The following is a 23144-nucleotide window of genomic DNA, read 5'->3' as shown; positions in this document are numbered from 1 at the left end:
ATCACTGGGTCAAATTATAAAAGAGAAACAAATGTCAGGACTGGTGGGGTCAGGTGGGCACAAACCAAAACCACATCGTCCTCAATGCCTGTTACCAAAAAATAACCAACCATCTGTAAGGTCACAGAGGAGGGGAAATCTGGGATCTCACCCAGTGCTTGAGACCGTATCCAGTCCAGAGGGGAAGTCTTTGGGAAGAGAAACTCCAGGAGTGGCTCCGAGCATAAATGATGGGTCAGTCAGTCCCAGTCCGTGCCTGGGGAGGCTGAACTCTGGCGATGCGGTTCACTAACGTCGGGATCGTTTCCGAGCTCCTCTCCAGGGCCCTGCTCAGCCCCCGGGGATCCCCCGGGCACTCCAGCACCGGCCTGGTCCCCCCTCCCGCCGGGGCTCCCGGAACCGCGTGGGCCCCGCGGTTACTCGGCCGCCGTCTGCAGGTTGTCCTTCTCCTCCCGGTTCTCCGTCCCGCTCTCGTCGTCCTCGATCTCCCCTTCCTCCCCACTGAACTTGTCGTGAGCCCACTTGGGGCTGGTGCTGGACTTGCGGAACATGAAGCGGCCCCGGCCCCGGGGGAAGGCGCCGCGGCCGCGGCCCCGGCTCACCCACTTGTCCGCGGCCTCGCCCTCCCGGTCGTCGTGCTGCAGGGAGAGACAGGACAGCAGGTGAGACAGGCTGACACAACCCCGGCACCTGTCTCCCACTGCCCTGTGCCAGCCACTTGGTGGAATCCACTCCACAAGGAGCAGGAACGAGCTCTCTCTAGGCAGAGCCAGCAGCTTCCTGTGAGGTGTCACCCGAAGCCTTCCCCGGTGGGTTAGGGACAGCCGGTGCTTTCACCTCGAAAGCATCTGAGACCAGACACACCTGGAGCACACAGATGTTTCAGCACCAGCTACGTACCAGGTAGTACTTCTTGCTCTTAGGTGTGTACTCGGGGTCCCACTCCTCCTCTCTGCTCCGCTTCTGGAAGTCGTTGTTGCCGCCGCTGTTGCTGTTGTTGTTGCCTGAAAAGTTGCCTCTGCCCCATCCTCTCCCTCGAGCTCTGAACTGCTGCAAGGGCAACACAGGGCAGAAAAACAGTAAGGTTTCAGAGGCAGTGCCCTCCCATCCCAGCCACGTTCCAGGGCTTTCAGGAGATCCAGCATCCCTTCCTGCCCACTTTGGGAATCAACCCTCGGGCCAGGGGGTGGAGAACACTTACAAAGGTCCCTCTTGCTCTTCCTCTCTCATTTGGGCCAGTGAATTCCTTAGTCCCAAGCCGGGACTTGTCGAAGCCTGTGGAGCTCTCCTCCCTCTCCTCAGTCTCCTCGGGATACTCCTCTCCTTTGACTGAGTGAGAGGACCACGAGGACGATGAACTGGATCTGGATCTCTCACGCACCCGTCGGTGTTTCCTGTTCCAGTGATGGGAAATGCAGGGAGGGGAACACCAACAGGGTTAGGAACTCAGTTGTGACCCACCTGATACACAACCACTGCGTTAGCACTCCTTATCAATGCCACCACAAGAGGAAAAGCCACAGGAAGAGCTCAGGTTCTAACACAGGGCCCAAGTGCTCTCCAGAAGGAACTCGTTGCTCCTTCCTAACGTGTTCACACCATCTGCTCTGAGCTAAGCATGCATCCACAGAGTTTTAGTCAATGGAAAATTAGGCTAATAGAGAATTATTAAATTAACATCAAAGCCAAGTCATTTCAACGTGGCTGTTCTGACACAACAGGAACAAGAAGGAAAAGTGACTCACCCATCCTGACACATGGAGCCTTCCCATTTACCTTTTACAGTTACTTAGTGTTTCACACAGATACAATGATATCAGAGGACACGCAGAGGGGTAACTCAGGCCACTGGAGCAGTTATGTCCCAGGTGCACCACCCTGTGTACAACTGTGTGTACACGATGTCGTCTCCAACCTGAGCAGCAGAGACACGAGAGGCAGAAGGAAATGGCTACATACTTTTTCTTTGAGCCTTTGTGACTTTTCTCCGTTTTCTCAGTTGATCTTTCCCTCGAGTGACTTGAATCTCTCGAGTCCACCGACTCCCTGGATTTATCCCGTTTAAGATCTCTTTCCTTATGTTTTTTACGGCGTTCAATATCAAGGCGCAGATCAACAGGGTCGTCCTTATATTTCCCTTCAGCCTACAAAGGCAGGGGAGAGGGGAGAGTTGAACACAAGGTCTGCAGTGCCCCAGCTCAGCACCATTTACTTTGCTACTGACTGCACAGACTTCTGAAGAACTGGAGTTTAACTGAACTCTAATCAATATTCCATTTTAAAATGTAAAATAATGCACTATTATAAAATAAGTTTTCATTTGTCTGAATTCAAATTTCCTACACTTAAGATCACTGCTTTTTAAACTTTCAGTTTCCTCTTTAAACAGCATTAGAACAAACAGCCTGGAACAGGGGAGGGAGACATGGAAGCTGGCATTTATTGTACACCACAGCCAGGGAGAGATGTGAACAACTTGGGAATCCCATCCAGCTGATTATGTGTCACCACTACAATGTGGCAGAGCTGCCCAAGAGCTCGTGAACCCCAGACCTGGAAGTGGCACTTCAGGAGAAATAAAAGCTGTTTGCTGCTTGGAGACACCCAAAACTGCAATTACTGATCCAAGGGGCAGGAGATGGAGGCCACTGAAATGCAGCATCCAAGGGGTCTGTGAGAAGGCCAAACGTCCCATGGACAGGGAGGCTTTACTGTGTCTGTCAGGGGGATTGACTCGGTGCAGACATCACCTACAGCTCCTCCCCCCGGGCTGGAGGCACCGTGTGACAGCTGCTCCACACAGCTAAAGCAGGCTGGTGTTTCACAGAGCAAAAAACCCACCAGCTGCACGAAAAATTAAAAATAAATTTACATTGCTAATTAAAAACAAACATAAAAACCACCTGGCAGTGCTCGCTGTGAGCTGTATTTAAATGGGTACTTCAGGAACGGATTAGGAGGTTCTCTGGGAAATGAGCAGTTGTGTTCCCTGTGTCTCCTTTGAGCCCTGTGGTACCTGGGTGAGGTTCTGCTGCCTGCCCAAACTGACAGTGGCTGTGGTTCTGACAAGCAGCAGGAGGGCTGTGGGAAGCCTTACACCATATGTTGGTAACAACACCCAGCCTCAGCCATTGCTACTGCATTTACACAACACTCATCCTGGGAACTGTACGACTTGATATGCAACATACATCACATTAATCGCCTTCAATTAAATACAAAAGGATTAGTAATTCTCTAGCTGTTAAATTTTTTACTTACATGAGTTTCTAACCACTTTTTTGTTTAAATAAATATGTCAAATAACGCAGGAGTGAGAGCAGGCATTTTGTTTTGGTATTTTGCTCTTCTACTTTCCCCAGGCAAAGAGCTTTAATTTCTACTCTGAGAATAAAACTGCTCCCAACACGGTGGATGACAGATAAGTGACAAAATCGGCAGCAGCTCCCTTATGTGGCACAGCAAACACCTATTTGGGTTTGGGAGGGCACGTCTGTTTCTCGGAGGGCTGGCGAGCTGTTTGGAAACCACGTTTATAACACACTCTGCCAAGCTGATGCTCAGAGTTCAGGCCCATCAAATCCATCTCACCATCGTCCATGTCAAGCCACAAGTGTGTTTGGAAAAAATCGAAAACAAATATGAAACAAGTAAGGTTTCAGCAGGACTGGTTAAAATCTCTTCAATGTAAATATGTATGAAGGTGAATAAACAAAGGTTAAAATCTCAAACATTTTACGTTAAGCCTTTTTTATGATTGTTTACAGTGAGTGCAATGGCTTAACATTCATCTACTCAGCAAAGCTAAAACACTCAATCCCAAATGCTCTGGATCTAAGACAAGTGCTGAATGTTAAAGTAACAGCAATCAACAGAAATTGTACAGTAAGTTGTTAGAACAAAATTTATCATCTGCTTAATAGTGTATCTGCTTTAGCTCAGCATTTAGTTTTACTTTCCTCTTTTTGACATGCATGTCTTTGAAAACATGGTTGGCAATATTGCACGTAACAATGGAGTTAATCATACTTACAAGCAGAAAAATATCACAAAAAGTCTCTTCTCTCATCATGGGCACTTGTTCCAAAAATCCTCTCTTTTTTCTCAAGCTCACCTCAATTGACTTTGGGGTCATTTACCATAGTCTAACCACTTCACAAAGGTTGTTGATACATTTTTAATAAAAATTAACCCTTTGTAGTTCATTTTTAGAATTATGCCCATCCTTAAAAGAAAAACACAAACTTAAGTAGAGAGTAATTTAAACAAAAACATCACTGTTAAGTTCATGCCCAATGCACTCATTTTGTTGAATTAAACTAATCAGAGTAACAGTTCACCTTGAAGCCAGGATCTCTGGAGCTTTTCGATTCCTCTTGAGAGAATCCATGTTTTCTAAAAGTACTGGGAGATATATCTATCCTCCTAAAAGCAAACAAAACACAGATATAACCTTACTTGTAAGAAGAATCTAAAGTTTTTAGATCAAATGCCATTTAAAGCAGACCAGTATTTCCAAAGGTACTTAAAACTCCCCATATTTCCCCCCCCTTTTTTTTTTTTGGTTGAAGCTACCTATATATACTTGAATTGTTCTGGAATCATTCCAGGGTTTAAGACAATGAAATCTGAAATACCCCAGCAATGTTAAAACAGTGTCTAATGGCACCAACCTGTGGATTTCAGGGCTCTTTTTGTTTTTAGCTGCATCTTGTTCCATTCCTTTCTTTAGATATTTGGTAAAGCGTTCGTTCAGTGTCATTGCTGAGGACCCAAAGTGATGCTCTGTCGGGGGGTTGAGGAAAGAAGTGCCAAAACATTAGTGCCAGTTTTGTAAAAAGACAAAGCCCATCCCAGCTGCAGGACAGTGAAGCTGTAATGCTGCTGACAAATTCCAGTTTCAATCTTTAGTGTTTCAGTGAAATGAGCAATTCCTGCCAGCGAGTCACAAATTCACCAGAACACACAGTTCTAAGTCACACACTCTGAACAGTTCTCAGGTAAAAACAGGAACACCTTCTGCCTGTGCAGAAAGGTATTTATGTAAATAAAGATGATCATGATCGGGCTGTCAGTCCCATCTCTGGAATATCTGCTGGAAAACAACTCTGGCCATTAACCAGAGTGCACAGACCCCAGTTATTTGTACAAGGGGGGAGTGAACCTTCCCCTGAGGACACGTGGACTCGTGACCCACCTCTTACATGATGGACTATAGTCACTATGTGCTGAGCAAACAGTTCAGAAGGGCTTCGCTGCGACTGAGCCGACTGGATGTGATGGAAAATGGACCGGAATTCCTGCTCTTTCTTGTTGCTGTGCACGAGGTCCCGGCAGAGCTTGCGCTCCTGAGCCAATATGCCACTGGGACTGGGAAGAGAACAGAGCACAGCAAATAGAAGGGGGTCAAGGTGATTAATGCTGCAGGAGCTGGGAGTTGACTGATGTTTTATGTAGGATTGGGAAGGCACCTGAGAACACCCCACAGTGTGAGCCAGGAGCTTCCTTAAACACCCCCAAACACACTGACCCAGGTTATTGGGATAATTCAGGTCACTGTTACTCTGTAATGCTGCGTGGAGAGTAAGAGCAGTAAAACACACTGCAGCAAATCACCAGGATTTACCCAGCAGAGTAACTTCACTGCACAACTCAGCTTCTGGCAGCCAGAAGCCACTGAGTACCTGACTCCAGCTGGGACTCCTCCCAGAGTCCCATGTGGCACAGAACTGGAGGCACAAGCATTGACATCCTGAACTGATCTTACACCCAGTCATAGAAAAGGTTAGGGAAAAGTTAATCTCTAGCTCCCAAGATCACAAACTGTGATGCAATATTGCTTAGCCTTCCTCACACTTGGCAAGCACATGGGGATCTCAGGAAGGGAAACAGGAAAAAACATCACTATTGAGACTTCTCCAAAGCCAGCAGCCCCTTACCGTGCAAGGTCCTCATCGAAGGAATCCATCCGAATATTGACCTGGGCCTCACGGGTAATGGAAAAGGAGGATTTGCCAGGAGCCAGCCCCTCCACTTTGGTACCTGGCTTTTCCTTCACCTCAGAAGGTTTCCTTGGTGGGGGGGAAGAGCTTTTTTCCTGGCTTGATTTGTAAGTGGTCACTCTAAAATTCTTTTCAGGAACAAAGCCCCTGTGACCAGGTTCAGCTCTCTTGGATCCTGGTCTCTCTTCCTTTTTGGACCTTTCAGAATAGCTTTCCTCCTCCATTTCATCAGATTTCCTTTGCTTCTCCTTTCCAGGTGGCAGGAAAACCACACCTTCCCATTTTCCTGACCTATCCTCTTCTTGATTTTTACTTGAAGTCGTCACAACTTTAGACATAAATTTGGGCTCATCGTCAAATTCCGAATCTTTCCGGCCTTTTCCCTTGTCCTTCTTGTCCTGCTCATCCGTTTCCTCTTTGCCATAATGACCTTCCTTGTGGAACTCCGGGACCTTCATCTTGTCGAAGTCATCCCGGAATTTGTAGCGCTTGGGGGACTGGCTGCCACGGTACCCCTTCTCCGAGTCAGCTTTGGAGCCATACGAGTCAGACTTTGCCTTTCCATCTGCTGATCCCAACTCAGAGAAATTCCCTTTCTCTTTACTTTTTTCTTTCTCGACATTTGTTACTTTCTGGTCTTTGTCTTTCCCATTCTCAGCCTTCTGCTCTTCCAGATACCTGGTCACAAAACATCACAGGAGTTTTCATATTAGAGATCAACGAGGTCAATGAGTCAGTTCAAAGAGCCAAACTTCAGAGAACACCAAGCTATGCATGTACAGAAAGCTTCCTCTAGGCTCTAAAATAGTTAAAATGTCAAACTCAGCCTCGATTTAGACTTTAGTTCTCACTGAATTCAGCAAATACACAAGGAAATGGATATGCAGGACCGATGAAATGAGGCTCAAGAACAAATCAAACCCAGCTGACCCACAGATGCATTGGAAGGAAAAGAGGAACATCTTACCCACTCTGTTTATTTACTTACAAACCTGGTTCAGGAGAACAACACATCAAACCTTTCAAACTGGGCTGTTCTGCTTTAAACAACACACTGGAAATAAAAGCCTCAAAAGCTACTTCAAATTTGGGATGCAAGTTTCATAGGTAAGCTAAATATTTCATGACAGACTGCAAATACAAATAAAAGCAAACAGGTTAACAAGGAGAATGTGCTGCTGGGAGAGATAAAACACTTCTGGTGAGAACAATTCAGGTGGTTTATAGCATCAGAACAGTTTTAAAGCATTCACAAAGCAAACCCTGGCTCTGGGAAACAGAGCCATGGACATCAGCTCAGTGCTTGGGAAAGCCCAAACAACAGTCACAGGGTTTTTTTCCCTTTTCTTCTTAAATTTCAGACATCCTTGATATAGAATCAGATCAAAACAACTCTAAAAATAATAAAGATCTGAAATCACTTGTGAATGGTGCCACATCTTTTGAACCAAAGCATCACCTTCAGGCACAATCTGCAGTGGGCTATCCAAGAGAATCATGGAAGCAGATGCCTTCTGCATGGAAGGATGTCTTTATTTTAGGGACGATCTTGGTGCTTTAATTTCCCATCCTACCCACATACACAGGCTCAGGCACTGCAGCTGCACCTGCCTCGGGCTGTTTGCAGCAGGACATGCAGTAGGATTTAATGAATTTCTTCTAATTTATAGTATGTAAGGCAATTCCAGAATGCAACACTAAAAATGTCTTTTACTGACACATAAATAACTTGGGAAATGCAGCTTCCAGCTGCCAGGAAATCTCCTTGGGCACATCTTCAAGTATTCACGGGCTATGAATACTTTTGCAGGGAACATATACAATCTTTAGAACTATCCAAGTTGGAAAACCAATCCCAAGTTCCTCCAAACTCAGGGCTCGGTCTGTATTTTGCTCTGTAGCTTGGACAGAACCAGCCCCCAGCTGGAGCCTGCCCCAGAGCCCTCTCCCCGCTCACAGAGAGCACCCACACGTGCAGCTGGCTCCTCGAAAACAACACAGAAAGCAACCCAGCACCACAAACACATCACTTGCCTCTTGGAGAAGGTTCCTCCCCCGGGAGCTGTGCCTTCCTCCTTCGGAGCGGCCCCGTACAGCGAGCTGACCGGCGTGGGGCTTTTGCACACCGGGCTCTTCCTGGTGGGGCTCAGGCCCGCCGAGCCGTGCTCGAAGGGGCTCTGGTGGGAGCCCCCCTGGAAGGAGCCGGAGCCGCTCTGGGCGGCAGAGCCCATCGGGGACGGGCTGGAGCGCGGCGGGCTCTGCTTCTGCACGGGGCTGGGCCGGGGCGAGCGGCGCCGCACCACCACCGACTGCAGCGGGCTCTTGAGCGCGGGGCTGCGCTCCCGCGGGCTCAGCTCCGACACCGAGCCCCTGGACGCGGAGCCCGCGCCGTAGCCGCTCACGTCTTGCCATGGCTTCGACCCCTCGGACGCCTTGGCGTCTTGAGCCCCCGCTCCTGAGAAGGGCTGCTCCTTGGACTCGTCTCCTTGGCTCTCCCCCGCAGCCTGGGACGCGCGGGCGTCCTTGGAGGAGGACTTCTTCTCCTTCCCGGATTTGCGCTTGGAAGACTCGACCCGGCTGTGGTTCGAGGAAGAGCGGGAGGAGGAGGACCTCCTCGAGCGGTCGGAAGATGACTTGTCGGAATTCCTGGAGTGGCTCCTGGAGCGCGGGGACGGAGACCTCCTCTTGGGCGAGCGGGAGCGCGAGCGGCCCCGGCGAGGGCTGTAGGCCTGGCGGTAGTTCTGCCAGTTGGACCTGTAGTTGCCGTACCCGCCGCGGTTGTACTGGCCCCAGGGGTAAAACCCTCGGTTGCGGCCGCGGAAATAGTACGGCCTCCGGTATCCTCGGTTATGGCCCCTGAAATCCCGGTTCTGGTACACCCTGGGGTGGTTCCTCTCTCTGTTGTGAGATGGAGAGTATGATCTTGAACGAGACCTAGAACTGACAGAAGAGAAGAAGTTACGCAAATATTTTTTGTGCTGGTCTGTTTTTAGAGTTTATTCCTCCGCCACAATTTGAATTTGAAGCCTCAGAGAAAAAGAATTTGAAAAGCTCATTTTCTAAGATTCTAAAAGTAATTTCTTTGGTTTACCCCTATCTGACTGAGGTATTTCACTCTGCCGTGGAAATAACTTGTACCTGTGATACTGTCAAATATTTGACTTCAGGATCATTGCAGAGACCATAATAAGCCCATGTTGCTCTCCACTTTTCTGGGATGAACATGGTGTTATCCAGCTTCACAAAAAAGTGACAGATCTCAAACTTACAGTCACTTACAGCTTCAGGTCAATCTTATACCCCATCCACAAAGAAGTATTTTTTATGCATATCATGCTGCTGTTATTGGAACAGATCCCAAATCTTCCTCTCGTGTCCCAACTTCTCCTGTACTTCGAAATTCTGACAATCAAGATGAGACCCCACTTCTTTGTCGGGTGAGTTAAATAAATGCTACACTCCAAGAAGAGAAGAGCAGCCCTGGAGCTCCCGAGGAGTGGGACAACGGTGGGACACGCTGGTGCCACCAGAGGGAGCTGTGGGTGCCCCGCCCGCATCCACAGAAACCGAATCCAAGAACACAAAACCCTGGAAAAACACGGATTTCAGCGGCCGGGCATTAGGGGCTAATTGTCCCAGCGGTCTCTTCCATTAAACTGCTGGAGCTGCGGTTGTGTAACCACTGAAGGCTCCACCGTAGCTCAGATCCCAGAGCTGCAGGAAGGATTTCACAGCTGTTGGGAAAACAAACTTCTGCTCTAAGTCTCAGATTTTAGCCAATTTGCATTAGTGAAACACAGAAAGTGTCCAAACTAAGAAGCTGAAATAGAAAAGAGATTTTTCCAAACGGAATTTTAGTCAATAACATTCACTGGATCCATTTCCAAAGCCCTTCCTTACATTCTGAGCTTTGGCCCTTGGTCATATTCCAATGGACGTGGACTTCCTCACACAGACCTGTAGTGCCTCTCCCACCCCAAACCCCCAGAACCAGGGGAGAGCAACCTGCTGTTCAAATTCCTGCACCATGAGCACATGTGTGCAATCAGAGATGTATTTCAGTTCTGTTTTCATTTCCTCCTCCTACCAACCAGGTCACGGTTTAGAAGGAAATTCTTATTCATACTCAGTCATCACTAGCAAACAGTTTAATGATCATTTTAACAGATGCTTTATCCTTTAAACAACCAAAAATCTTATCTGAGACACTTCTTCATTCAAGCAGAGGGAAAAGCAGAGGGGCAGGAGGCAAGAACCACTTATAACAAGGTCTAGTCCAAGGCCCGAGGAACACAGACGCTCAATTTTCAGACAACTGCTGCATCTGGGATCAATTATCAGCAGGGACCTGTTGCACGCCGCTTCCAAAGTCTGCTCCAGCGTTTTAGAGAGGCTGCAGCAGGAAGATCTCACTCCAAAAGCAGCAGAGACTATTTACCAGAAAATTCTTTTGAAAAATACAGTAAAAGTTATACAGTAAAAGAAACACCACAAGTGATAATTCCCCCACCTCTGCCAGCCCCCGGAGCTGCTGGCACTGCACTGCTCCAGGGTTGAACCCCCAGCATTTACAAGAGGCAAAAGTGAGAAATAAAGTCGTAGAAAAGCAGGAAATATTAGGCAGACTCCAACATGGCATTGTAACTTTTAAGAAACAGCAAACCTACCAAAGGAAGAGTAAAACAGTTTGTGGTGCATCCTGAAGTGCACAGTAATGGACTTTTATGCTGAGATCCCACCAGACCTACCTCGGAGCACATCCCAAGGCCAGGCAGGGGGGCTGGGCTGGGCTGACCCCCTCCATTCTGAGGCTTTTTTGTTTTTTAAAAAGGAGTTATTTACAATGCAAAAGAAGCTTCAGCAGCAGCACAGAGGAAACAATCATGTTTGCACGAGTTGCCTTTGTTTTCAACTGCCAAAGTTCCTTCCCAGCTAGAGGACAGTCCCAGATGAGCATGGATCTTCCAGCACTCCAGCTCCCTTCTGCAAAGGACTCGCTTGGAAGCCTCCGAGAAGTCTCCGCCTCTGATTTAGTTTTGTCATGTCAGTCTTTCTCCAACTGTACATTCATTAGAGCCTCTGCATGTTAAAAATCCCTAACTGTTAACACTCCCATGTGCTCCCAGCCCAGCATTTTCAGAATACGTGTCACTCATTGCAGGGAGAAAGCAGTGGAACACCATCACACCCCGCCCAGCTGCAATGGCTTTGCCAGGCACAGAATGCTTAGCCAAAAGGAAAGGAAAAACCAGATACCCAGGGAAGGCACAAGCCTCTAACTGGCCTGCTCAGAAGCAATTCAGGGAGGTAAGGACAACTATTATGCACATTAATGATTTCACAAAATCAACTCTAAGCAGCAAAATTATCTACTTTAACTCTCCAGAAGGATCATTTCTGTTACCTGGCTCTTGCACGTTGAGGGGAGGGGCAAGGGAACATTAAAACCTGTTTCAATTCATTTTTAGAGGAGGGAGGAAAACGTGACGTCTGGAAAGGCCCCTCGAGTCTGGGATCAATTACATTAAAAGCTTAAAAAAAAAGCCAAGAAATATCTTGACAATAAACATTTTGTTCTCCTAATTTATTTATTTATTCACCAGCTATTCCCCTAAGTCACTGAAAACACCCAAAGAGCACAGGCTGGCAGGAAACAGCCCGAGACTCGGGGCTTTATCTGTCCTGGGATCAAATCAAAGTCTCTCCCTGGAAAAGAGCTAAGTGACAAACCAGCTGCACAGGGAGGAAAAGCCCCGTTCCACCCTTTGGCTCGGGGGCTGCCCACACTCACCTGAGCCTGCGCTTCCTGGAGCGCGAGATGGAGCGGGAACGGGAGCGGGACTTGGAGAAGGAACGGGAGCGCGACCTCGACCCCGACCTCGAGCGGGAGGAGCGGGATCCAGATTTGGATTTGTTTGTTTTAGACATCTTTGCAAGCACCTGTCAGTGCACCTGAGGGAAAGAGGGAAATAAAAGTATTTGAGAAATGAAGCATGTGGCTGATAGGAGAGAACAGGCACCTCCTGGCAGGCTGACAGATTCCAGGGACAGGGAGCTTGATAAGCTGGGAATAGGAATGTTTGAAGTGCCTGCTGAGAACAGATGAATGGTGCTGGGCTCAGAATAGAAGGTTTATTTCAGTCTAAGGAGGAAATCTGCAAAAAGAATAAAAGGCTTTAAACCCAGAGGAATCACAACTGTGACTGTGACAGTGAAAAGCAGCACGTTAATGCAGCCCCAGGGAGAGGCAGGGCCACCCTTGGGCAGGCAAACCAGTCCCTGGAAGTGCAATTCCATCCCACTGCAGTCACATCACTGCCAGTACAGCCAGCTGCCACTGCTTCAAAGAGGGAAAAAAGAAAAAGGCTTACCATTAAAAAACCAAAAAACCCACCCCCTGAACTCTTATCTAAACTTTCAGAAGGAATCACCAAAAAATGGCTACTCCAAGATACAGGAATATGACCCTATTTGCACAGCTCTGCTCAGGTCCAATCCTGCCCTCTCTGCTGGTGCAGTTGCTGTGATCAGTCACCAGTGTGGATCACCCAGTGAGGAGTTCTGTTGCAGCCAAAATAAATCAGATGTCCTTCCAAATATTCAGAGACAGAAGAGATTACACTGTAGCATTAAATGACTCAAAATAGCCATAATTATGAATTACCTGGGCTATTTTCAGGCATGTATCCAGGTAAAGATTAAAGAGTCCCTTAAAAGATGATTCAGGGAATAGTCTGACCACACATATGTTTGAGTTACACCCTCCCATCATCTATTCTCTTTTATCAACAAGCAAAATTTGCATTAATTGAGTATTGCATAAGTTATCAACAAACTTTTTAGCCAAAATGACTAAGGAAAAAGAGCCAAAAATAGAAAGGAACTATATTAGTATAACTCCACCTACTTTTCACCCACTGATTTAAAATAGAGGCACTCAGGTACATAAACACAACTGATCAAGTACTGCTGCTGTTATGTCCATTTTAAGGAAATTCCAGAGGACTGACTTGCAATACTTCACTCTCCAAAATTACATATATGGTTATCAAATACTCCAACTTCTGCCAGGGCACTTCCAGGAAGAGCACAATGCCCAGCCCAGGAGTGACTGATGGGAGAGTGGGTGGTGGCTCATCACCAGAAATGAGACCTTCCAGAAACGGGAAGTTGGCTTTCATTTTAAAAAATCATGTTACGTGTTCCCATTCTTCCCTTTCACTATACTAAAGATGTTATATCAATTCCAGTACTATAATACATTCCACACCGGAAAGCACGCAGGAAAAAATAATAAAATTAATGCTTCCTCTTGTATTAGGAAACAATAAGTCGCCCCAGGGATGAAAACCAAAAGGCACTGTCACTGAGAACCAACGCTCATTCTTGTGCTTTTTCAGAGAAAGAATGTCTGAAAGGATCAGTTATAAGTATTTCCTTTTAATTTACTGAATGCATCTGTTGAACCAGCAACACTTCCTACTCTGTTGGCCAAAACAACCAAGTGCTGAGCACTGGAAACCAAAACACGAAAAAGAAGCAGAAGAAATAAATGGTAACAGGAACTACTAAAAGATACAGAAGATGTTGCAGTAACTCCCAGGAAGTCCTGAAAAGACCCCCAAAATAGATTTTAAAAGTATCACTTTGAGCTGTTTAGGAGTCTTTGTCTTTCACTTTGATCCTCAGCACTTCCCAGCCCGGTATGTGCAACGTGTGCCAAACGTCTTGGAAGGGTTTGTTATCTCTGCCAACACTTTGAATGTTGATTCATTCCAGACACGTGAGGTAACTCCTACTGGAATAGAAACTGAGTTGCTGTGCTCTATCAGCACTGAAAAGGTTAAACAAACTGAACACTGGAGTCAGGTCAGCTCCCCTGAGTTAACTGAGGTTGTAAACTTATTGTGATGCACATTTAGTTGTTCTAAGAGTGACTGACCCAGATAAAATGTGTTCAGCACAAAACCCTGCTCTGAAAGAATCTCTTCTTATAAAAGGGATTTTAGAAATATACTTTTGAAATAAAGAGGTGCCTGTAAGTGAAGCAAAGGCAAACTGAGAACAGCAGTGGCTGCTCACCTCCCATTCTCATTTTTCCCCTGCCCAGGGAGTTGTGCCCAAGGCACAAGGCTCAGAAGAACGTGTCTGGCCCTGAGCAGGAACTGCAGCAGAAGCATTTACACAGTGCTATGAAGACCTGTCCTTACAATCTGCTCTGCCACAGTCCCATTTCCTTCCTGCCCACAGCTACAGAACCACCAGCCCTGGCCCCAGCTCCATCTGTGCCTGAGGAGGGACAGGGCTGATCCTGCTCCTGCTCCAGGTCCCCTCACAAGCGTGACTGCACACATCTGGAGGGCATGTCCTGCTGGAAACACTGCCAGGGGTTTGCAACACTGCTTTTCAGTTTGTCGTGTCTGCAGCCCCAGTTCTAAGCCATCCAGCAGGTCTCCCCAGGGAGCAGAGTCTGGCATCCCAAATTATCGGCACCGATCTGAGTGTGCTGAGTTTAAAAGTTCTGGTAAGGCATTACCTTGCTGGAAACTTGATCTGCCATAAAAAAACACTGTATGGAGCACTTCTTTGCCTTCTCCATTCCTAAGTCCTCAGGGCAATCCAGCACAGCACTCGGAGATGGAAACAATAGAGGAACAAATGCTCCCACTGAGGCACCACGATGGACTTTGCCCGGAAGACAAACTATTGTCAGGAAACAGTGGCAGGAAAGTTAATGTTTTACCTCCTGACAGATCTCAAAAGAGCAGCTGAACTCTGCTCCACAGCAACAAAAAGGTCACCATTGAGAGTCTCTCACTGCTGTGCACTTCCATGAGCTTCCACAGCTTTGGAATTTAAATATTCATGATAGTTAAGAACTTCTATGGCCACTGACTGAAATCACTGCAATGCTCCAGCAAAAAAAACAAATGCTGGAGGAGGACACAGGAGCAGAATATGGGGTTTAACACAGACCAGTGTGACATGGAATAACCTGGCCAGTTAAGGTATCTGGGGAAAGTCCTTTTCTCTCCAAAATTAACACGGTGTAAATCAATGTAGCATTAAATAAAACAAAAGCAGGTACTACTTCTTCCAGGACATCCAAGACTATTTCACTAAACTGTTCTAGTTTACCCTTCTAGTTAGCAGTTATTTGGGAAGACAGGCCCAAACATTCCAAGACATGAGGCTGAGATTTTTCTTCTAAACCTGTTCTGTACTTTTTGCACAGCAACATTAAGAATGAAAGCAGAATTCAAGCAACAGTTTAACTTGCAGCACACCCAGGACAGAAAGGGATATAAGAAGGTCTATTCCAAATCCCAAGACAAGCAGTTTTACCTCTTGTGAAGGCCTTTTCTGCTGTGTGCCTACCTGCTGGAGCAGGCTCACCCCTCACACCCTTCAGTCAGGTTTCAGAGTCTCAGCTTTGTCAGTTATGATATCAGGAAGAAAACCTGAAATGAGAAGAAAACACACCTTTGTATGTGCATTTTTTGTGCTTACCACCAGTGATGAACAGGAGTCTGGTTGCCTTAAGCTCCTGCTGCACCCAAAACACTCATCAGATCCACATAAAGAAAAGCATGCAGAGACTTTTTTAAAAATTATTTTTGCTGTTGTCTTGTCCACCTGTCTAAGTGTCCCTGAAGAAGAGAGATCTCACCTTATATCTTGCAAAGACCTTTGACTTTCAGCCTTTCACAGTGGCTGCCACAAAAGAGTCTGCCATACCCATTTTTTCTTGCTGTGTGACAGAACACTTGGGTTTTGTTTGCTTCTTCACCTATTTCCCAAACACCACCATTACCACCAAGTTTTGGTACAATCTCCCTCAGAGGTGTTATCCAGAGTAGAAGCTGGATTCTCCTTCAGAAAGGAAAACTGTTCTGGTACTTGGAGAACTACTACAGAAAAAGGAACCAAGACAACACACAACAAGCAGGACTAGTAAACCTTTCTTCCAGACAGGGAAAGGAAAGTAGGAAACGTGGGAAAGCAAAGCAGGGAATGTGCTCAATGCTCTCTGCTGAGGCAGAAATCACAGTCCAGGAGTTTCTTATTCCAGAACACCGCAAAGAACATTTCCATGTGCCAAGTCATGGGTCAACAGAAGAACATTGCGGGTTGCCACAATGCCTTTTTCCAGGAATTCGTTCCCTGTTTCCAACTGGCCTGTGTTACTTTACGACTCTTTCCATCTTCCACTCCTTTGTTTGAAGTCTTTCAGGCAGCACTGGGTGGGATTTCAGCCCCTTCCCAGCTGCTGCAGCAGAACAGCCCTGCCCAGAGCTGACAGAAGCTCCAGCTGAGACCACTCCATCCCGAGGTGTCACGGAGAATTCCAGACCTGGAGCACCACAGTGTGCCAGCTTGGGGGGGAAACACAGCAGGGCCCTCCCAGCCAAAGCAGCTGTTTATTTGTGCTAGATCTGTCTCTAACACACTGAGCACAAACCCCAAACCCCTGGAAACAAGGGACATGGCTGGTGTACGTACCTCAGAGCTGAGCTCAGCACTGTGACACTCCTTACGGTTGTTCCAGTTTATCACACCGTGTTTACAAACACTCCACTCATAAATATTAAATATTTTGTAAAAGCATTTGTAGAAAGCTCTACAGAATTGTGGCAGGAAAACAAAAACTTGCTTGTTCCTTTCTGTCCAGCATTTGAGTGAAGCTGTGGAGGTTTATTTTGCTGTAGGACCCAAAGCAAACGAGGTGGCACCTCATTAGAGAGCACATTTCTGCCCGAGCCTCTTGGCATCCATTTGTGTTCTCCAGCACAGACATTCAGCTCGGGAGGAGCAGCTGAACTGCTCCTTCGTTTGCTCACAACAGCCTTCATTATCAGGGAACAAAAAAAAATTAATTCTCCTTCAGCCAGCTCTACAATTCCTAATCCCGAGCCCCAAAACCCAAACAAGATTAGTTCGTTCTAAAAAAAAAAAAAAGAATAATCCCACACAGCACCTTACAAAGTGTGCTCTGTACAATGAGGCAACAGCAATCACAGCAGAAATAAGCTCAGGAAGGGTTGCAGCTCCCTGCACTCCCCTGAAGTGCAGCAGGAAGGGCAGAGTGCAGAGCACACTCTGGCTGTGTTAGCTCAGAAATCCAACTCCAACACCTCACTTCCTACTGGATTCTTCCTTTTCCAGCTAATTTTTGGTGCAAGACCAAACCTTAAGTATGTTCTTGATAGCCACCTGCACAGCTCTCACTGCCAGCCAGGAGGGAGCAAATTAAAATGTCATTGCCAATCAAATTTCATTGGGGAAACAAAAAGCAGAACAATTTCTCTTCCTAGATCAAGGATCCAGTGTGTGTTTTCAGGAGATTAATGACCCAAGTTAACTAAAGCTACAACTGCACCCACCAACCTCTTCAGCAAAAAGTGTCCTGGACAACACTGCTAAAAAATGATCAAAACCCCCAAACAGTGTTCTGCTCTCACATGTGCCAAACACACTTTGGGGGAAAACACCCAGATTATTCTGCCAGGGCAAGAGAAGCTCAGGTTTGTCAGCAGCAGCTCCAATTTCTCTCTAGTTTTTGTGCTTTCAAATTAAGATTTTCCTCCAAGAATATTTGGGTTTTCACACCATTAAACTAATCCCTAAAGAAGTTTAATCCTGAACTCCAGCCCTGGGTTTGGATAATTAGAAGCAGGTTCTACGGAATGGCTGGAAGAATATTTACAGGTTCTCCTGGAAAGGACTGATTCTGCAGACTGCAGTGCTGAACAACCCCTTTCCAAACAATTTGACCAGCTACAAACACCAATCAATGACTTTAGTCCTGAAACTGGCTACTTAATAAAAAATATTTTATGTATCTTTGAGCTTAAAAAGTCGTATGTTGTTATTCAGACAGTTTAGTGACAGGGAGCTCAAGGAAACAAATCCAAGAAAAAGCTGATTAGAAATCTGGATGGTTTTCTTACAGAAGTCAGGCAGCTGGAACTTCTGTTAAACACAGAAGAAAAACATCCATAGTTAAAAAAGAAAAAAAAAGGGGAAAAACCTGTTTTATCAGCTTTTTCCTTCCAAACCTACACAACTTGGGAAGAGAGAAGCAGAAAAATCAGGTGTTTCCCCAAACGTGGAAATTCTGCTTCCAAATAAACAGTAAATAATACAAAACCCAATTGATTTGGGGCTCTTTGGAATTTCTTCTGACACACACAGTAGAGTTACAGCCAGAACAGAATTTGTCCTGCAGGGTTACAGCTCTTCACAGTTTTAACCTACAGAAAAACAAGCTCCAGCAAATTTCATTTATAAGCTGAAAAATGCAGAACCACTCCCATATTCTTGAGCCAGCACTTCATTTCCCTCTACCTTAACTTGGATCCTGCTTCCTCAGGGGAAAACAAGGAAAAGCACTTCCATGACCTGGTATAACATTTAAAGTTCTTTAAAAAAGAAATTTAAAAATCGTGGGGTTATTGTGAGCACAAGGCTCCAGACCAGGCCACCCCTACACTCTGCCAGACTACAGAGGGAACAGAGGGAAATGCCTGTCCACAGGAATGCTGTACACATGGAATAAGCTTATTTGAACAGCATTTTCCATGCTGTGTTCACGTACCTTGTACAAGTGTCCTATCAAGTCTGGTTCTGAACACTGCTTTTTTAGAAGCAATTGAGCTCTCACCTAAGTAAAAAAGGGAAAACAAAATTTAAACCACGCCAGATACCAACAAATCCTCGCATTTTACCAGCACAGAAAAGGATTCTGATACTAGTCATTCATCCCAGCACCGTTTCCCAGTAAAAAAAAGGCTGCCAAAATAATTCCATCTAATCAGACAGTGCACAGACACATCCTTAACTCAGGAAACCAAGCTCATGCACAGCCCCACAGGAGCACTTACTGTAATTATTTTAGGTGTAGGTTACGAGGTACACGATGCCCACCTGCTATCATGTGTCCAGGTTAGTGACACCATTACTGCTGAGCCTCACTCCCCTGAGGACAGAATTCCAGTCTGACACACACCCCCCTCCCCATCACCTTTAATGCTCCCAGAGCAGACACACCTGGGGGTTCCTTGCCCCGTTTTCCTCCCTCCTTTCACTCCCCCAAAGGCAGGAGGGCCCTGGAGCAGCAGCGGGAGGACTCTGGGGCCGAGCGAGCCTCGCACCCCTCGGTTACAGCAGGGGCTCCTCGGGGCTTGTGCAGCCACCTCACCCTGTAAATCATGGCAGGCTAAAAATGGCTGGGTGACGAATGTGGAGGAGAAATTGTGAGCAGGGCACTTGCTCTGGGATCACAGGAGCAGCAGCCACGAGCAGGGCTGAGCTCTCCTACACCGGGGAGAGGCACAGAGTACGTCCATGTGTGACAGGACAAAGGGCACGGGCAGAAAACTCCTCCTTGGGTGGGAAACGACCCCCAGGCAGGGCCGGGTGTCATCTCTGTGTGCCATTATCTGAACTTTTTTGCCGTGGCCCGGCAGTTCCGGTTACCATGGAGGGAGGCAGCGCAAACACCATTCCCAGCTGGCACGAAACCTGATCCCGTGATTTCACTATTCATAGCTCTGACATGATAAAGCTAAATTAAGCAGGAACTCTTAACTTCTCCAACCTGCCAGCAGTGACTCCCTCTCCTCTGCTAACACAGTTTCCCTGGGAAGAGGGGAAGGATGTTTCCCTTACGGCAGGAGACTCCAGCCCCACACACCCCGCCTGTCAGCCGGAAACAAAATGGCACCGGCTCCTTCCCAGGCACCCCCTCGGCCTGGCTCCAGCAGGAACGCAGACCAGATGAGCTCCTGGGCCAAGAGAACACCTTCCTCTCTTGGGACTCACTACAGAACCCCACTGAGCAGCCTAAGCCTCATTCCCAGGCCTGCCCAGGAACAGGGGCAGCTCAAGGTGCAGCAGCGCAGCCCCACTGCCCACTGGCACCTGTCGCACCATTCCCTGGCACCATCACCTGGCACGAGCTCCCCGGGACAGCTTTTGCAACCACCACCACCATTCTTCTCTATTCCAATGCCCATGGCCTCAACTATATGGCTGAATATCCTGAAATTCCTGCCTCATTGAGGAACTCCCTGTACCTCCGTAATTCCGAGGAAACCACACGACCCAAACCCCACGTTCCTGCCCTGGCATGTGCAGCCACTAAACACAGCTTGGGATACTGTAAACTTTTCCAGATTTGGAGAAAAAGTTCAAGGGCTACGAGGCTGCTCAAACAATTAATGAGTTCCAATGCACCAACTGTCGTTACACAAAGACAAAGCCAAGTGAGCTGAAAAATACTCAAACTTCTGGTAAAACTGCACCGTTCTTTCAGGGATACAACCAGGGGCCACCACGGCCTTACAATGAAAAGCATCCTCAGGCTCATCCAGCCCTGCCCAGCATTCCTTAGTCCTCCCAAGGCAGTATTTCTTTTCCAGCAGAGAAAGTGGGAGCAGGTAAAACAAATTTAGATCTGCTGACGTACGTGGATCATCACTTATTCTATATCCTGATGTGTTATGTACATAGCATTTTCTAATAGCAGCACCCATGAGAGAAGGTGTTCACCAGCTCTCCTGAGGCACATCAGCCTCAAACACCTCACCCTGAGCCCACAGGCCTGCCCTGGCCCGAAGGACAAAACTTAACTTTCATGAAAGAGAACCAGTAGTGAAGTTAAGGTCAGGGCACGTGGCTGCTCTGAAATCCCAGCACACAGGGAAACCTCTTCCCAGACATCACTTCCTGAAGCACTGACAGCACAACTACATTCTCCAGAGACACAGAGCTCACGGAGAGGCAGCGAATCAGCACGGAAGGAGAAGAGCAGGAAGAACCAGGGCAAAACTCAGCAGAAACACAGGCAGTGCTCCCACAGACACAGAGCACAGGCAGGGCCCCACTGCAGCCCTGACCTGCTCCTGCCAGCATGGCCTGAGGCACACGTGAAGTGCTGGAGCAGGACACAGAGGAACCTCGGAACGCTCCAGGACAAGGCCCTGCCGTGTCCTAACACTCATTTTTCTGTCCCTACAATGGACTCCCCTCAAGGCAACCTGAGAGGGGAAGTTTCAAAGCATCTCTTGGCTGAGTGGAGCCCAGGTTATGGCACCCAAGCCCAGGAGCAGCTCTCCCAGCCCAGCACCCACAAAGGGCAGGGAAAGCCCCCCCAAAATGTCACACCCCACCAACACTGACAGAGCAGCTGCCCTCGCTCCCCCCGGGAGGGAACACTCAGGAGCCCTTCCAGAGAGCAACTGGACTATTAAATTGTCTGTGCTCTCAGCAAAGAGCAGCCTGGTGGGACCCTGCAGCAACAAAAGCTCTTCTCTCCCACCACCAGCCATGAGACAACCCAGAACATCTTCCAAACGTTGTTTACTTCAGGGAACAAACCTGTGCTTGTGCCACAGCACTCAGTACATCAGGGAGCTCCCCAGCTCTGACAACCCCACGGGGAAGCTGTTGCACACACACATAGACAAACAGGAGTTCACCTCCCAGGGCAGGACACTGGGAACAGCTTCACACAGAGAGGAGGTTTAGATCAGAGATTAAGGAGAAATCCTTCCCTGTGAGGGCGGGGAGGCCCTGGCACAGGTTGCCCAGAGAAGCTGTGGCTGCCCCTGGATCCCTGGAAGTGTCCAAGGCCAGGTTGGAGCAACCTGGGCTGGTGGGAGGTGTCCGTGTCCATGGTAGGGGGCTTTGAAGTCCCTTCCAGCCCAAACCATCCTGTGACTCTATGGAGAACTGCTTATTCCAGACTTATCACGTCACCTTCTGGCACACAAACACCCAGAAACCCATCCAGGAGGAACTACAGTGACAACCACCTCGCGCAGAGTCTGGAATATATTTGTAGAAACCTCCAGCATGTTTATTTCCCTACAATAATAAAAACTAGAGGGGAAAAACCCTCTCATCGCCCTGGGAGAAACGAAGGCTCAGGGCTCACACGTGGGTCTGAGCCACCGCAACGCCCCTGCTGCCACATCACCTGAAGTTCTGCCAAACTTCACGTTCAAACAACACGATGCAGAGCGGTGAAGGCGAGGGCACAAATCCCCCCCCGCCGCTCCGGGGGGAGGGCGGTGCCGAGCGCCGGTGAGTGACCCCGCGGGAGCCGCACACCGGCACACCCGGCCCGGGGCCCGCCCGCCTCCCCGGCGGCGCCCCCCGAGCCGCAGCAGCACGACAGGACCGCGGGGGAACCTCCGGGGGCGCGGGGGGAGAACGGGATGTCCCGGCATGCGGCAGGGGATGGGTCAGAGGGGACCGGAGCGGGACACGGGCGGCGTCGGGACAGGCCCGGGCGGGCCCCACGGGCCGGGGAGGCGTCGAGGCCTGGCCGGGCCCGGCCCCGCCACGAGGCGCGGTTGGGGCCGGGCCGGGGCGGCCCTGCGGGCTGCGAACGAGCCCCGCCCGGGGCACGGCGGGGCCGGGACGGCGCGGGGATGGCGCGGGGGGGCAGCGCCGCGGGGAGACCCGGGCGGGGCGGGGGGCGCAGAGCCGGGCGGGCGCGGAGGGCCCGGCGTGAGGGGAAGGGGAAGGGAAGAGCGCGGTGGCGGCGGGGCAGGGTCGGGCACGGGGCACAGCCCGCAGGGTCCGGGTCCCCGCTCCCGCCGCTCTCACTCACCGGCCCCGCCGCGGCCGCTCCGCGCCAGGCGCCCCCTCCGCCGCCGCCGCCTCGCGCACTTCCGGCCCACGCGCGCGCGCTGCCCGCGCCGTGGGGGCCGCCGGGAATCGTAGTCCAGCCCCCGCCGCGCTCCCGCTGCCCTCCGGCCCCACCGAACTACAGCTCCCGGCGCACCCCACGCGCTCCGTGCCACCGCAACTTCCGCCTCCGCCCCGCGACGCCGCGGAGGGAGCGGCACTTCCGGGAGGGGGGAGCGGGAAATGGCGGCGGGGGCGGTGCCGGGGCTGCCCCGCCCGGCCCGGCCTCCTGCGCCCCCGGGGGCCTGCGGAGCGTTTCTTTGCCCTGCCCCGCGCTGCCCGTTTGTCCCACGTGCAGAGGGTACAGGGCATGTGGAGCCGCGAGGACGAGCACCCCCAGCCCCGAGACGAAGCCATTGGCGAGCGGGTAGTGATGGGGGCGAGCCCGGGGCACGGGGGTGAACCCGCCCCGCTGCTGCCGGCGGCCTGGAGAGCGCCCAGCCC

The 23144-nt window shown here is 49.1% G+C and overlaps 1 protein-coding gene across 1 annotated transcript; it reads right to left on the bottom strand.

Moving 5' to 3' along the window:
- Nucleotides 1–118: 118 nt before the first annotated feature.
- Nucleotides 119–22690, bottom strand: THRAP3 (thyroid hormone receptor associated protein 3). The gene is made up of 13 exons (XM_051770969.1): nucleotides 22624–22690; nucleotides 18601–18666; nucleotides 15381–15463; nucleotides 11794–11954; nucleotides 8037–8942; nucleotides 5940–6680; nucleotides 5198–5370; nucleotides 4674–4785; nucleotides 4341–4425; nucleotides 1960–2144; nucleotides 1202–1394; nucleotides 901–1050; nucleotides 119–638 (listed from the first exon to the last, which is right to left on the bottom strand). The coding sequence occupies exons 4-13, from the start codon at nucleotides 11928–11930 to the stop codon at nucleotides 417–419; spliced, it is 2904 nt and encodes a 967-aa protein (XP_051626929.1). The 5' UTR covers nucleotides 11931–11954; nucleotides 15381–15463; nucleotides 18601–18666; nucleotides 22624–22690; the 3' UTR covers nucleotides 119–416.
- Between the last annotated feature and the right edge of the window lie 454 nt (nucleotides 22691–23144).

This window comes from Manacus candei, unplaced genomic scaffold, assembly GCF_025592945.1.
Source record: "Manacus candei isolate 608988 ecotype Guabito, Panama unplaced genomic scaffold, ASM2559294v1 h1tg000127l, whole genome shotgun sequence".
NCBI lineage: Eukaryota > Metazoa > Chordata > Aves > Passeriformes > Pipridae > Manacus > Manacus candei.
The sequence above is the reverse complement of the archived record's forward strand: the minus strand, read 5'-3'. Positions and strand labels throughout refer to the sequence as shown.

Bases quoted from the DNA above. Each gene is read 5' to 3' on its own strand.
- THRAP3 (XM_051770969.1), bottom strand. From the start codon at position 11,930: ATGTCTAAAACAAACAAATCCAAATCTGGATCCCGCTCCTCCCGCTCG. The intron at 2,145-4,340 runs GTGAACTGTTAC...CTGCCTTTGTAG, and splicing joins CCAGAGATCCTGGCTTCAAG to GCTGAAGGGAAATATAAGGA. The intron at 1,395-1,959 runs GTATGTAGCCAT...TCACTGGAACAG, and splicing joins CACAAAGGCTCAAAGAAAAA to GAAACACCGACGGGTGCGTG.